At 40.7% G+C, this 16,209-nt stretch overlaps 1 protein-coding gene across 1 annotated transcript; it reads right to left on the minus strand.

Annotated features, from left to right (window-relative positions):
• Positions 1-2,444: 2,444 nt before the first annotated feature.
• atp5mc1 (ATP synthase membrane subunit c locus 1) lies at positions 2,445-8,690 on the minus strand. The gene is made up of 5 exons (XM_018698457.2): positions 8,556-8,690; positions 7,003-7,050; positions 5,804-5,884; positions 4,618-4,796; positions 2,445-2,861 (listed from the first exon to the last, which is right to left on the minus strand). The coding sequence occupies exons 2-5, from the start codon at positions 7,039-7,041 to the stop codon at positions 2,747-2,749; spliced, it is 414 nt and encodes a 137-aa protein (XP_018553973.1). The 5' UTR covers positions 7,042-7,050; positions 8,556-8,690; the 3' UTR covers positions 2,445-2,746.
• Between the last annotated feature and the right edge of the window lie 7,519 nt (positions 8,691-16,209).

Below are 16,209 nucleotides of genomic sequence, written 5' to 3' on the forward strand. Positions count from 1 at the left end.
TTTCAAAGTAAAATTCCTCTTTGACTCCGGGACTTCAGTACGACTGGGAGTGCTAAGGTGACAATTAAATAAATAAATGAACAACTAGATTTGTCCTGATGAGAGAACCAAAGCTGAGCTTATTGCAGGGAAACAGTAGCCTAAGAGATTTTTTGCTATTAAACAACAGTGTTTTGAAATGTGTATCACATAAATAGGTTAAAACATTTGTTTATCCATCTCCCAGTTGGCCACAGAATGCTTTATCATTGGTGCATTTTTTTTTTCAGATTAATTCTTAGGACATCATCTGATATTATTATATTGTGTCTGTTTTTCACCACAGCCACTAACTGATCGAATTAACTGATAATACACCATGCTCCTACCAGTTCCCCTGCATCCATCCATTCCATTATCTATACTGCTTATCTGTAAATGTTGTGGGATGTACCCCACCACTCGCCCAGCTGACATTGGGCGAGAGGTGGGGTACATCCTGGACAGAGCACCCATCCATCACAGGCCCAACATATAGAGACAAACAACCATTCACACTCACATTCACACCTATAGGCAATTTCGAAGTCACCAATTAAGCTGCATGTGTTTGGACTGTGGGAGGAAGCCCGAGTACCCAGAGTACCCACGCAGGCACAGGGAGAACATGCAAAACATGCAAACTCCACACAGAAATGTCCCAAGCAAACTGGTGCTTAAACCCAGAACCTTCTTGCTGTGAGGTGACAGTGCTAACCACTGCACCACCATGCCACCTGTCCCACAGTATTTTCTTGTCAATTCAAAGAATCTTGCGTGATGGCTGGTCTGAGGTTATCTACCACTGTCCCATTCAGATATTCGCTCAGTCAGCTCCCAGTTGATGTTGATGTAATGCACATTGACAACCCTACTTCCTGCCCAGCCCCAGGAAGGTGAGACATAGCCCCTCAACCTATTGTGTCACACCTGAACTGATTATAAGCCTGGACCAGGCCCTGCTCAGACTCTCTCTTTCTTTGCTGCACAATGTTGATCTGCATATCAAATCAAGAACATTTTATTTGGCTAAACCCATGATAGAGAGACTGTCTTGCCTGTCTGTTGCCAGCTTCACTGGTTATATCTGGTTAGATCCACTCCAGAGTGAAGCAGAGTGTCAAGTCAGATTTGTGACTCCTGAAACCTCTCTGCAAACCAGCCCAGCGCCTAGGTCTAACCCAAAACAGCCACCATGCTGCATGGTACCAACACCAATCCCCATCTCCCATCCCATTTTGGAAAACTGGAGACTAAGCCCAAAGCATGCCAATACTGCAACTCACTTGACTATTCAATAATCAAATGTAAAAAGCTGATAGAGTTCAGAGAATGTAATAGCCTGGATTAAGTGGGAAAAGAGATATTGTAGGTGTGCAAGACCACATATAGCAATGAACTGCAATCTGAAAAAGCACCTACCACCTACCCTAGGTTTCATTGTGGATGGTGACTCTTATAGTATAATGCTCCTGCTAACAACCTGTAAGCAGGCAGGACTTGAAGGGTCCAAAGAACATCTTGCATTATGCACAATTAGGCAGAAAACTGAATCGTTCAGTCAGTTTTGAGGTCTCTCCTAGAGTCTCCAGGAGTGGAATGGGAGACAGAGCCTTCAGCTAGCAGGCTCCTCCCCCGTGCAGCCAGTTCCAAGTCTGGGTTGGGGAGCCAACACCCTTAAAACTTTCCTCTTTGATAAAGCTTATAATTAGGATTGGCTCAGGTGAACCCTAAACCTGCTGAGGCTGCTGGAGGAACTCCCATGATGCACTGAGCACCCCTCTTTCTCTCCCCCCATAAATTTATTTCTCACCACAGCGTATCATTAACCTTGTGTCCTCTCTCTCCCTTAATTTTTGCTTTTCCTCCCCGTTCTCATTCCACACGTATCTCTACTCACAGGGCACACAAAAGGCAAAAGGTGATGGAACTGATGGTTTTCAACCATCATGAATCTTAAAAAAAAGATTACAAATTAAGACATTTTCATAACAGTACACAGCAATTGGTCACTCTAACTCCAAAGCTGCTGGATCCAGATCACCACTACTACGCAACCCTCATCATTATTAATATCAGTTATCATCATTATAACAACCAGTCTGACAGTGCTTGAATACAACATTATATACTTCCTGGTCTCTCTCCCCCTCCCATTTCCATCTTCTCAACCCAACCAGTCAAGACAGATGACCCTCCCCACCCCAAGCCTGGTTGTTAGGTTTCTTTCCAGTGAAAGGGAGTTCTCTCTCTCCACTGTCCATTTTAGTTTCATACATAACCAAATTCTGCTGTGGTTAGTTGCCAGCTTTTCCCTTTCTTGACCTTTATCTTGCAACAATTTCTAGAATGGGCAAAACAAAACCATGTACTTTGAGCATTTCTCATATGCAACAGAAAGAAAAAAGGTAAGACAATGCAGACCATTTAGTTATCCCAACCATTTATTTTGGACAGATTATTTCAACCGAAGTGAGGTCTTACATAAAACTTCAGAAAAACAAAAATAAGTGTAGGAACATAAAAATGTAGGATTGGAGGTTTGTTAACCTCAGATATTTAATATTTTTTTCCGTTGATTGGAATGGCCTATCAGCTCGTTCAGAGTTCCCGTTATGGAAACCCCCCTCCGGAGGTAAGGAAGGAAGGGAGAAGGGACCAAGGAGGGGAAAGGAGACAGGGAAGGGGGGTAAGTGAAGAGAAGAGAGGTGTGGGTGTGTTTTCAGGTTTACATGGCGAATAGGATGAGGAACGCCACCATCAGACAGAAGAGACCCATAGCCTCAGACAGCGCAAAGCCCAGGATGGCATAGGAGAAGAGCTGCTGCTTCAGGGAGGGGTTCCTGTGGAGGAGGGCATAAAAGTACACCATGTCAAATATACACTCAGTTGCCAGTTTATTAGGTACACCCAGCTATAACTAGTGCCCAATGATTTGAATGGGTCAAACAAAATAAGGCACACTGTCAACATAATGCTATGCTGTTCAACAGCACCACTTACTGTATGTTTTACATTACTTATGCTTCCAACCAGAGTTTAAGGAGATCAGTGCAAATCCATTTAAAAATGAATGTTTTGAGGCAAAATGGATTAACGACTAATGTGCAGAAAAATGACAAGTCTTCCTGCCCATTTCAACTACACGGATTAGGTCTATATCCTCTTATCTCAGACTGGTCCTGACTGTCCTCTGGTCCCTTTCTGGATGCATTTCCTACCCCAGTACTTTCTTGAGGACTGACTCTACTCTGATGTCAGCATGGTAAAAGTAGCTGGAGTCAGAAGCTACGTCCAAAAGTAACAAAATCAAGACTCCAAGAAGTTACTGGTCCTAGCCAAGAAATGGTTGTTCAAGTTGGCCTTTACAGAGCATGTTCTAAAGATGGATTTGAAGTTACTGCATTTGTAAAATGGTGACACCCATGTAACAGTGCACCCTCTGAGCCTTAAAATCCACAACTGAGGCCCCATGCCATTTAAGCAACACCAGCTGGCAACAGTAATAATTTACCTGCTTGTACACTTCACTTGGAATGGTCAATGTGACAGAAATGTTAATCTGAGTACAGTAGTTTGTGCTCTTACATTGTTGTCAAGTTACTCCAAGTGCAGAAAAAGTTGCAGTTTGTTGTGGCCATTCTGGTCAAAGAGGTATTAAATTAAGATAACTATAAATGCTACAGTTACTACTGAGGGAATAGGTAATCACATTCATTCCATTTGCCCCTGTCTCCTCAAAATACCTGTAGAAAGAAGTGATGCTACTAATCAGCTTTGGCTGCCATCACTAAGGTGTACACATGACAACGTAGTCTGCTGTAGTGCAAAACAAGCTGAATGTTGTCAGGCCATGTCATCTAAATGAGAAGCTTTGATTTAATGCAGTTAGTTTTGTAAAGATACTGTGGTTACACTTAAGTCTGCCTCTTTAATGTTGTATTTGACATTCATTAAAATGGTAAGTGTTTAACATTATGCTATATTGATTTATATGCAACAATTATATGATTATATATATAGGACAAAAGATTTGTGACAAACTAAGATAGTCACTCAGACACAGTCACTACATACTGACCAACAATTCGCTATTAGCTTAACCAGCGCATTGTGGTTGTGTTACACAGATCAGGAGTCTGCAGTGAAAATAAATGTGGTGGTCAATGGGCTGCCACAAATAAAGCAATGTATAGGAAACACTTTTGGGGTTGGGGCATATTTTCAAGTTGCACTAGTGCACCTAGTTATACAATTTAGTGGTCGCAAAATGCAACCAAATGGTTGCAGTCTGGAGCCCTAAGTTAGCTTCTTTCCCACACCTGGGCTCTATACTGTGGACAAAGTGGACTTGTGTTAAATTTAAAACAAATTAGGGACATCTCAAACAATATTATACTTCTAGCCAATTTTCATGAGGAAATCTACGACCTGTAGATCCTGACATTAGTGAAGAGTTTTAAAACAAATGGGACATCAGAATGGAATGGAATGGTACAGTGTCACAGCTGCAAATATCCAAAACAGTTTGGTAACAATCTCCAAAGTACTGAGCAATCTTTCAAGGTGTTGTGGATTAAATAGTCATAAAAATGTTACCTGGCATAGCCAATGATGAGGCTGCCGAACACTGTTCCGATTCCAGCTCCTGAGCCAGCAACACCCACTGTGGCAGCACCAGCACCAATGAACTTAGCGGCAGTGTCAATGTCTCGGGAGACAGCGCTGGTCTGGAAGGAGCGGGTTGGGAATACAGACTGGCTGACTGGCAACAAGGCCTGGAAGAGGTATGAGAAGAAAAAACACCACAGGATTAGTTGCCTCATCAATCTATCAGCAAAGAGCCAGTGAGACATACTGGATATTCACCATAATCACAGTTGAGTTAGCTTTATCCACCATTTATAAAAAGGTGAATCAAAAAGATACCATGAAATCGGTGACCCAATACATTTTTACACTTACGATGTAAAGGGGGGGGGTGCACACAACAAAATTGTTAATTCCAGTGAATATCATTCAAGAAACACAATTTAATGGTGTGACAGAAATTGTGAGGTTGGAGAACATTAGTAAACTACTGCATTTTGTCTGTAATTTGCTTGCAAGATTCTGTCCTCTTGTCAGTGACCTTACCACCTGTTTGATGTGGGCAATATGGCGATTTACTATATACCCACAGATTTTTCTAGACACTGAGGTAAGAGCCCCTCAGACCAATTTGTAGAATAAGCACTATATTCATATGTATGTCCACATTGTAATAACAAGATATACAATACCAGTCAAAGATTTGTAACAGGCCCATTTTTCCAGTTGTTTTTGAAATTTAAGTACATTGGTACAGAAGTGGTGAACTGGCCATGGGTAAACAAATGAAAATGGACACCAAACACTCAAAAAAGTTTATTTTATATTCATGGATTAAATGTTTCCTATAGGTGGTCCATCTTTTGGTGACTTACAAAAACAATCTGCACAGAAGTAGCGTTGGAACAGACTGCTGTACTGTATGCAGTAGGACTATATATTGCCATTGTAATTAATGCTAGAAGTGTGTTTAGCTTCTGAATGAGCCTGTTAAAATTTCAGAGAACACTGGGAAGTTAAACTTCATACATTTCAACAACTAGAATACCTGAGGTGTTCTTTGAGAGGTGGTGTATACAATACCATGTAGACTGATTCAACAAGCCATCCACATATCCCAGTATTAGGTGCTGGCAAAAAGCAAAAGCAGTTTTAAAAGAACTAGGCAGGAAATCATTTGTGTGAAATGACTGACCTGCTGCTCCACTGTGGCTTCAGGTCTGTTGAAGAGGGAGACTGAGACTGGCCGGGCGAGGACTCTGGACCCCCCACGCAGCTACACACAGAAAGAAACTCATTTAAACCAGACACAAACCCTGGGAAACTGTATATTAAAAACAGCAACATATGTCATTATATTAATTTTATACTGCAAAAGACCAAAAGAAAGACCTTAACTATTAAGATAATCCAAAATTAATATCTCTGATGATACTTCAATTATACCAAAAATGAACTGAGATCAAAAGTAGCATCAAAGTGAAAATACAGGAATTAATGAGCATAAGCAGCATACCAATCCAAAAATCAACATTTTCATGACTAATAATAATAATAATAATAATAATAATAATAAAATAATAACAACAACAACAACAACGATAACATTGTATTGAGAACAGTTCAAGTAAATTACAAATCCTCACTTTCAAGAGGCTGAAACAGCAGCCTAACAGAATATTGGGCATGTTTTCTTACTTTAATAATCAGTTGTCAATATAGCTGCAGATTATATTCCCAAATAAATGGCTAATTGTTTCAGCTCTAATACTATGTTTTTAAAATCTGTGTTGGGCCATTGCATGCAATAATCACAAACTAGCATGTTTTATGGCAAATTTTGATTCACAATATTTCTGCATCAATTATGTATCCACTCAACCCACCCCTTGAACCACATTAAGGCAACTTATTCTCTGGTGATCAGTGTGTCAGATGTAAATATGGAACTCTGTCGTCCACACCTCCATGACTGAGATGCTCAACATGCTGCAAGGTCGGCTGACATGGAAATGCCACCGACTGTACAAATGTCATTAAGAGCATGGACCAAGTGTGGCTGCCATCCACTGGCAATAGTTGAAACTAACTACTGTCCTTGAAATCAAACAAGGATGCTAAAAATGCTGATGCTGCCATGAACCTATAAAATTCACCCTGACACTGTAATTTAAGATTTTGGGTTGTATGAGTAGGTTTATACTTGTCTTCACAAAAGTATATTCACAAAATAACAGCTACATGACAGTTAAAAGCTTCACGTGAAACGAGCGATGGACATGTCAATATTTGAACCAACTTTCAAAAAGGCAGAGACTTCGAACACCCCCTGCAATCTTAGTGGTAAATGTCTAAAGATTATTATCAGAGTAAAAGTATGAGCAGCTGACATACCACAGCAGGAGAGGTGACAAACTTGGCGCAGGCATACATGGCTGGAACCTGGAGAGAGGGGAAATATACAACTTCAGTGCATTCATTCACAGATTCTACAGGGTGATCAAGCAGCAAATTCAATGACGTGGTTAAAGGCTGTATGTTCACAGGAATCAAATATGTAACTTTTTAGTCATGACAGTGCCACCAACAGCTGTTAGGAAGATGATGACTGAAAAAAAAATCTGAACACAAAAGAAAGCACATGATGGAGGTGAACCATGGGACACTGAAACAAGACGTGGATATCCATCCACTTCACAAGGACCTCTAGGTTATGACTGGCGACTTTTCAGGGAATTCAAAACATTGTGCAGGCAGCAGCTCTGTGCCATAGTTTGTTCTTTACTGACCTACAGCCTTCCAGCTATAGTATGCTGCAGCAAGGCTGCCTTATGTTCAGCCCAGGGTCAAAGTGCACACATGCTCATATGTAGGCTTCCAGTGCTTACATATGAGCATGTCATTCATCCAAAATTAAAATTCGGTTTTGCCCTGGTGACAGAAGGTAAAACCTGGAGTGCGCATTGGTCAATTCTGGCAACAAGTTGAACAAGAGGGGCTGCAAGTCTTATCTGTTGCTCCTGGTCCAGTTCAGCCAAGAGGCTTATCCAATTGAATCGACTACTGCAAGGATCAGCTCCAGGAAAACCGCTAGAAGTCCACACATGCTGCCGAATGAATGGCTTAAACACTCCCACTCTCAGACGCCATTAGCTGAAACCTGGAGGACATTACTGCTTGGAAGTTTCACCTACTCCAAGATATGGAGTAAATATCAGTATTTAGTGGAAACGCCATTACGATTTGAATTCCCCCAAACCAAGATAGAATGTTCGCTTACACGACAGGATCATCCGTTTAGACCTACGCCTGGTTGATTGTCGTAGAAGAAGGGAAGCGCCGGAGTTAAGCTAAGTTGCTATGCTAACCAGACTCCACCGTGAAGGTCAAAAATGATCCACAGACGGTCAGCATGGGGCCTAGAAAGTAGCCACGGTGCACTCCGATGCTAAAATAAACCATAACCGAGCTGTAGTGCAATGAAAAGGTGTGACATGACACCGCAGGCATCTGACAAGGGTGTCCTTGCAGCGGCAGACTCATTCAGAGCACAGTAGGCCCAGAGTGTCAGACATTTTACGTTCACTGCCTGTCAACGCAGCTTGGCCGCGCTGTGCCCGTTGTGTGACCCGCTACTTGCATTAGCTATGCGACAACCACAGCAGCTGGCCGAGACTCATTCGTCATATTAACACTCCTCTATTATCTGCCTCGTATACTGCCCGTAAACACACATACTGATCCGCTCACAAGTTAGTCTTAAGAACCAAGTCACTGAATGGCCGACCTAGCTTGCTAGCTACTGAATGTTAGCAATGCTAGCTAGCTTTCCAAGCCTCTGCTGACAGTTCGTACAGAGAAGTTTAATTGTCAGACATCCATGCATCTGGAAAACTGTGCAGAGTTGGTATGGAGAAGTGTAGGAGTTAGATAAATGCAAATATTACCGGTTTGTTACGGCTTTCGGAGGGTCCGGGATTAGCTGCTCTCGCACACAGCGGCAGTCAATGAATGTAGGATGAGACAAACTGTCACCTTGTCATTTATAAGCTCAGCGTCTACGTCCTAAACGCCCATTGGTCAGAGAAAACCCTCCTTCATTCATAATTGGCCCATCGCCATGTAACGTGTGTGCCTCCAGCCTATCGGAGAGAGTTTTACTGAACCACAAGGTTTGTGACTGGCCGGGAGGTTTATGAAGGTGGGACCAAAGAAACTTTCATTAATTTTATTGGACAGTATTGCCGGGAACGACTAGTTTACGAGGAGCGACCTTTCAAAGCACATCCAGTGTCCTATGTGCCTATTGGTTAGTCTATGGGAAGTCCCGCCTACAGGTAAACAGTCTCAATATCTATTGATAAACTATTTATTATGCACCATGAATCACAAAATATAGACACATGTCAGAACTATTCTACGGTCTAAAGCTATTGCATGACTGTTTTTAGATAATTATTAGATTATATTATGAGCAATGTGTATGTGTGTATGCGCTGGTGCGTGTGTAGGCTCTATATTACTGGTTTTAGTTTTAGAAAACCTCAATTTTTCCACGCCACAACCTCACAATAGCACAGTAGGAGTCAGATGCATCACCCAGCAGCTATCTGCCTGGACCAAAGTGTTGAACTGACCCCTAACACACCTGTCCCCATTCCCGTAGATAGTGTCTCAGATCTGTGAGAATGGGACAAAGGCACTATGAAAGGAGGAAACAAAGTAAAGAGGCAAGGAATGGCACAAGGAATAATGAAGAAAGGACGGAAGGATAGAATAAAGATGGATACAATGAGTGAGTGGTGGCTGATTAGAGTGAACATGAAAGACAGACAGAGAAATTGACAGACAAATGTAGGGCAGAATGATGTGTTTTGTTTTATAGACAACATCTTCACTGAATTATTAATTAATTATTAATGATGACTAAATTATTAAGTTCTGATCCATATACTATATATACCACTGTAATACATGTCTGCAGTATGAGGGCAGTGTGCATGATTTCAAAATGTAGCTCAGTTTTCAATGATCTAATGTTGTTTTTAGTGGCTTTTAATGTACACCATCTCCCATATGCCCTAGATGTTTGCAGGCTAAAAGCCTAATTGTGGCTTGACAGAAAAGACGTCCAGGAGTGAGTTGAGTTCTGATAGTAACAGCAGGACTGAGAGGACTGAAAACTGTATAACTTAAAAGATTTCAACTAGAAAGTTGAAAAATGACTGCAAAAGAGCTTTGATGAGTTTTATGGATATGGACCAAAGTTAGGGTGTATACTAACAAAGTAATCATTCTTTAACTTTGCTAAAATCACAAAGGTTTCCATTTCTAATGGTGACTGCTGCAGAGGATTTGACAAGTTAACAACAATATGGAAAGTGAACCCCGGGAACGTGCTTCAATTTTCATGAAGACTTATGAAATAAAAGCTAATGAGAAGCTTGCATTGAGTTAAAGGGCAACTTTTCAACTGGATTCGTATGATTTGTGTTTGGAGTATAATTTGTTCTAGAGTTAATCTTCCCCATGCCTTCCCTATATTAAAATATCTCTTTGTTTCTAGCTGCAAAGCAAGGTTTACAACCTGCGTAGACTGCAAAGACATCCAAACTCAGGAAGCAAAAGAATTCCTCTACCATGTTGCTCTCTAGGAAGCAACAGAGAAAAACTGATATTAAAATAGTAGTGTATTTAATAGAAAATTAGTTTCATGATGTAACACCAACTCCAATATTTGGTGTAACTATAACAAGACAGAATGTAGAGCTATAGAACCAGTGTATAGAAGAGGAGATGGTCACCAGAGCCAAAAGAGAGGCCCTGTGGCTGAGGTGGTTCATCTGCCAGTGCTTGGTGATGACTGGTGTGATGTCTGTGTGTCACGTGCACATGCATGGAGACAGAATTGAAATCACCTGGCTACAACACACTTCACTCTGCTCAAACTTCACTGTGCTGATTTTATTGATTGATCTTTGAGATGAAGTAATGGGTAAAGGAGCAGAACACAAACTTTTGAGTCTCTGGACAGAAAAGCAGATACTAAGATTACAATGAAATAAATTAAAAAATATTTGATCTGAGATAGTCAAGTCAATTTTATTTACACACACACACACACACACACACACACACCACCACCACCACCACCACCAACTCCCTAACTGTGTGTGTTATGGTATATACCTATAGAGGGCACTGTCAGTCATCAGAATGTCACCCAGCATGCACCTTCACTTCTGTTCAGACCATAGACTGTATATAAAAAACTTCATTCTATTATTATTTTCTATACAATCCATGGCTCAGAGGTGAAAAAATATTTATTAAAAAACTACACAATTTTTGTAGGCTCCTGAATAAACAAAGGAATCTCTGATACATGAGGGAACATGCCACATTGAATTTAAGTGTGCATATTAGGAGCATTGAATCCTTAAGTAGTGTTATGTCAATATCGGCATTCATAGACTTCCATATTCTTTAGCCTTTCCTTCATCCCTCCATTCAACACATTATTAGGTAGTGTGACCTCTGACCTCTGGATCCTCTCCTCTTTCTGACCCAATGTTCCTCTTGTAATTGCAGCTTACTCTACCAGTGCACCCACTTCAGCTTCCTCCAGATGAAAACGTCAGCTAAATGTTAAAAATGTAAATTTACTGCCACCATTGAACAGAAGAAGCAAGCTGTCAGCTGATTTATGCTTACCATGCTGTCTGCTGATTGGGTGATATCAGAGAAGGATCTACTCATAAATATTCATTATATCTTGTAAAAAAAATATATAGATTGTATATATTCTCCACAGAGAGAGACAAACAGAGCTCATTCACACTCCATAGCAGCAGAGGGCGCCAGAACATAATATGTAACAAAGTTTACTTTGGTTTTGGAGACTGACTGACTGAGAAGTTGTTTTATGGTTTATTTTATATGTGTGGGTTTTTTTTTGTTGTTGTTGTTGTTTGTTTGTTTTTTTGTTTTTGTAAATTTTTGGATACAGATATTTTTGGTTAATGTAAAGAATAGAAACAACACAAACAAGCTAAAACTATATCAACCACTTTCTACGTGTGTGGTGTGTGATTTCCTTCACCAATTTAAAAAAAGAAAGAAAAAAACTGAAAACACCTACAGGCAGTGAAGAAACTCTCATGCTGTACAAAGTTAGTTTTTGAGTTTCCCCTGGATTCTGACTCATTGCACTGTTAAGAATCCTGATGCTCTGGTATCATTGAGAAGAAGGCTGGCTCCAGCGTGTGGGTGGAATTTGATTCTCTTGTTGAAGTGTTGGAGAGAAGAATGTTGCTCAGACTATTATGAACCATGCCTATTATGAACTACACCCTTTCATGCTTTCCTCAACAAAAGCACCTTCAGTAGCAAACTCATGCCCCAAGGTACTACTGAGCACCGCAAGAGTTCCCATTAAATGCATGCAACCCACTGGACAAAAATAGAATAGAATGGAATAGAATAGCCTTTTTATCATTGTACAGTGGAGTACAACAAAATTGTGTTCAATAAAAAAATTATCATGCAAACACAATCCACTGTTGTAGTTCCATTGTGTCTGTCCTTGCATGTATGCGTGCATGTGTGTGTGTGTGTGAGTGTGTGTGTCTGCAGACTATGTGTATTTATTTCAATTTTTGCACTGAAACTTCAGGATGAATGAAGTTCTATCTTATCTATAAAAGTCAACTTTAGAGAACTACTACAACTACAGGGTTCTCTGGAGAGAATAGACCTGCAGTGGCATATACCTTAAAGCACCCTTTTCAGAAATAGGATGTAATGAAATTGCTCTGAGAAAAAAATGAGTTCTGTGCATCGTATGTGTAGCCCATCACCATCAAAATACTCATTAAAGTCACACTGCCTACTACACATGACAAGATTATATTTGACCTAGAGATGGTAAATGGACTGCACTTATATAGTGCTTTTCTAGTCATGTGGACTGCTCAAAGTGCTTTATATTACAGGTCACATTCACCAATTCACGCAGACGTTCATACAGAGATTGTTCTATACAGTAAGCATTCCAACAGCATTCCTCCTGAGCCACAGCCACCCCATAAACAACCAGTACTGCATGGGTTGCTGTATGTTTGTTGATTTTGGTCATTTAAATAGCAAATACATTTTTATTTTAAAAATATATGCCATGTAAACACAATATCAGCTGAAAAATCAGTTTAAGTAAAAATAAAAAAGTAAAAATCAATTAAGTAAAAACAAAAGTTACTACAAACCAAATGACACAAGGTAACTGAGAGCAAAGAACCTTAGGCTCTGAGGCAGTTGCCCGGTTTGCCTGCTTGGTAATCCAGACTGGATCATGGGACCATCAGATCATTGGAGGTACCACAGAACAAGAGCAGAAACCAGCAGCCAAACATTGCTCGATTTTATGTGTCTTTTATAGGTTTGAATGAAAGGAGAAATAATTAAACTGTGATTAAACAGTGATTACTTGCCGTCTTTTAGTGATTTATTTATTTATCCTTGCATACAACTATATTTTATTGCTTTTGCCCAAAATAAATTAATCATGCCTTGATAATTAGATTGAGATTTACACTTACTTTAAACTTCTAACAATCTGACAAGTACAGCATCATGTCAGTTTAGTTTGGAGCCGAGGACGAGGTCCCTTTCAGAATTATTTGGGTCTATGGATCAGTGCCGAAGCTGTCTGTGATTATAGCCACAAGTATTGCATCATACTGTAGCCTGGTAGCCATGGATACAAAAGAACACACACAGAGATGTGGCACGTATGTAGAGAGAGAGAGAGAGAGAAGAGAGAGAGAGAGAGAGCAATATAAGCACTAAATGTAAAAACTGAATGAATTTCTGCAAATCTCAGCATCAGATACAGACACAAACTGTTTAAGGTCTGTCTTGTTTTTCCTGTTATAGTGCCTTTGTCCTATTATACATCAGATTTGTGACCACACTGCACTTTCAACTGTAGCACAGCAGAATGCTTTTTCTAATTATGTAGTGGGTGTTGATCCATGTCTCTAACCAGGTTCAATGCCTGCAAAGCCAGTGGTCCAGACAACATTCTTGGTTGGGTGTTCAAAGACTGTACCGATGAGCTCAAGAATGTCCTCACAGACATTTTTAACATCTCCTTGAGCCAGGCTGTTGTCCCCACTTGTTTCAAAGCCACCACAATCATACCCGTGTCAAAGAAGTCATCCCTGTCCACTGATGATGCAGTTTCCTCTGCTCTCCACTATACCTTCACACACCTGGACCAAAAACATTCATATGTGAGAATGCTGTTCATAGACTTCACGTCAGCATTTAATTCCATCATCTTATCCGGAAGCTGGACAGGACGGGACTTAACACCTCTCTCTGCAATTAGCTGCTGGACTTCCTCACTGAGAGACCACAGGCAGTTTGAGTTGGCAAAAACACATCCAATACCATCACACTAAGCACAGGGGCCCCTTCAGGATGTGTGCTTAGCCCCCTGCTCTTTGCTTGCTAACTCATAACTGTATGCCAAATTACAGCACCAGTCACATCTTTAAGTATGCGGACGACACAACTCTGGTGGGTCTCATCAACAATAACGATGACACCAACTACAGGAAAGAGGTGTACCAACTGGCCAAGTGGTGTAACGATAACAATCTCTCCCTAAACTAAGGAGATTGTTATTGACTTCAACTGAAAACTAAAAAACCCTGCAGCGCAAAGTGAACACAGCTGTCATGATCATTGGTGCTCCACTCCCCTCCCTCCTGGACATCTACAAAACCCGTCTTGCCCACAAAGCAGCTAGCAGTGTGGGTGATCCCACTCAACCCTCTCACAGACTCTCTCAGCTCCTGCCATCAGGAAGAAGGTACCAGAGCCTCCGTGCCTGCTCCACAAGACTGAATAACAGCTTCATCCATCAGGCTGTCAGAATGCTGAACTTGAATATATATACAATATATATACCATCTCTCCCCACTGCCCTCAATAAGTCTGGACTCAAACCCACACCCACATTGAACATTTATATACATAAACAGCTGTAAAAAGTCTAACAGAATGTACATACATATATGTACACATAAGTAGATACAATTTTTGTATAGTTTTTTAATATAGTTTTGTACTTTGTGCCTTGATTTACCTTATTTAATCCTTTTGATTTTTTATTCATCTGTTTTTCTTATCTATTAATAGCTGAACACTGGGGATCTGAGAGAAACAGCATTTCAATCCTCTGCATGTCCTGAACATATAGCAAGTTTGACAATAAAGTTAACTTTGCTAACTTTGAATTTCCACAGATGGCCAGTTTGCCACAGAGACTATGCAAAGGTTTGATAATGATGCAGCCGACTTTGGCCCCTATGCTTCTCTCTGCCGTTGCCTTTAAATTCTCCTCCAGCTGTGCAACAAATATCTTCCAATTTCTGAACATGATTCTGTGCTGAGATGGAGCTGATTTTCCACCCTGACCCAGGCAGATGCTGTGACTGCTGACTGCAGGCCCTTTTCATTGTATTTACACAAAAATATTCTGAATGACCTTGAACTTTTTATATGGGGAAAGATGAGAGAATGGTCCAACCACAGGATAAAGATACTGACATGAGATTATTTCTGTCTTTGTACAATTATTTGTTGAGGAGTGGTATCCACAACAAATATCCACAGGGAATGCACTGACCCTGAAATATAACATTGCAACCTATTATTTTTATCTATCTCAAAGGTGATTACTGATGTGTATAAATAGGAATAAAAAGAGGAGTGTGTCTGAAAAAATTATTCCAACTTTATGGGCAACAGAACCCTTGTGATTAAATTTAAAAATCATAATGCAAACAATGTTACAGATTTTTAAGGGCATCTACATGGAAAATGCTTTTTGAGCCAAATTGAATTTTTGTTGCAGTGCTGCACAGAAGCACGGGACAAATTAGTGGAAAGTTTGGGTGGCAGTGTCATATCCCTCTCATTTAATACGGGAGTTGGTCCCCAGCTGGTTGCTGGTTACCTGCCTGTGTGGTTTCTGGGATTAAAGTGATGTTACAAACTATTTTTAGAGTTTACCCACAGATATATTGCACCCATCAACTGAAAGTTACGCCAGTGTCATTTGGAGCTAATAATTGACACCCCCTGGAGAACAATAACATGGGGGGAACTGTCACTGAGGAAAAATAAATCAAAAACTTGAATGTTTGTCAGCTAGCATGAAAATTCAGTCAGACAGATTGAATCCTCCCTGTCTTTACTATCCAGACACAATACACACACACACACACACACACACACACACACACACACACCGAGAGAGACTGCCATCTTCATTAGTGCAGAGTGCCAATGTGGCCTCTGAATTTATTGGCAGGCAGAGGGGAAGCAGACATGTATCCACACACACCACACACACACACCACACACACACACATGCACCGATACACCGACGCACCCACACTTGCACTCCCACCTCCTCAGCATTCCACTTCACAGTAGCCTAGTAATGATGACCTTCCTCAGTGGGATCAATAGACTGGAGACAGATGAGCACAGTTAACACATTCAGGCACACACACACACACACACACA

The sequence above is a fragment of the Lates calcarifer genome, linkage group LG11, assembly GCF_001640805.2.
Source record: "Lates calcarifer isolate ASB-BC8 linkage group LG11, TLL_Latcal_v3, whole genome shotgun sequence".
Classification (NCBI taxonomy): Eukaryota; Metazoa; Chordata; class Actinopteri; family Centropomidae; genus Lates; species Lates calcarifer.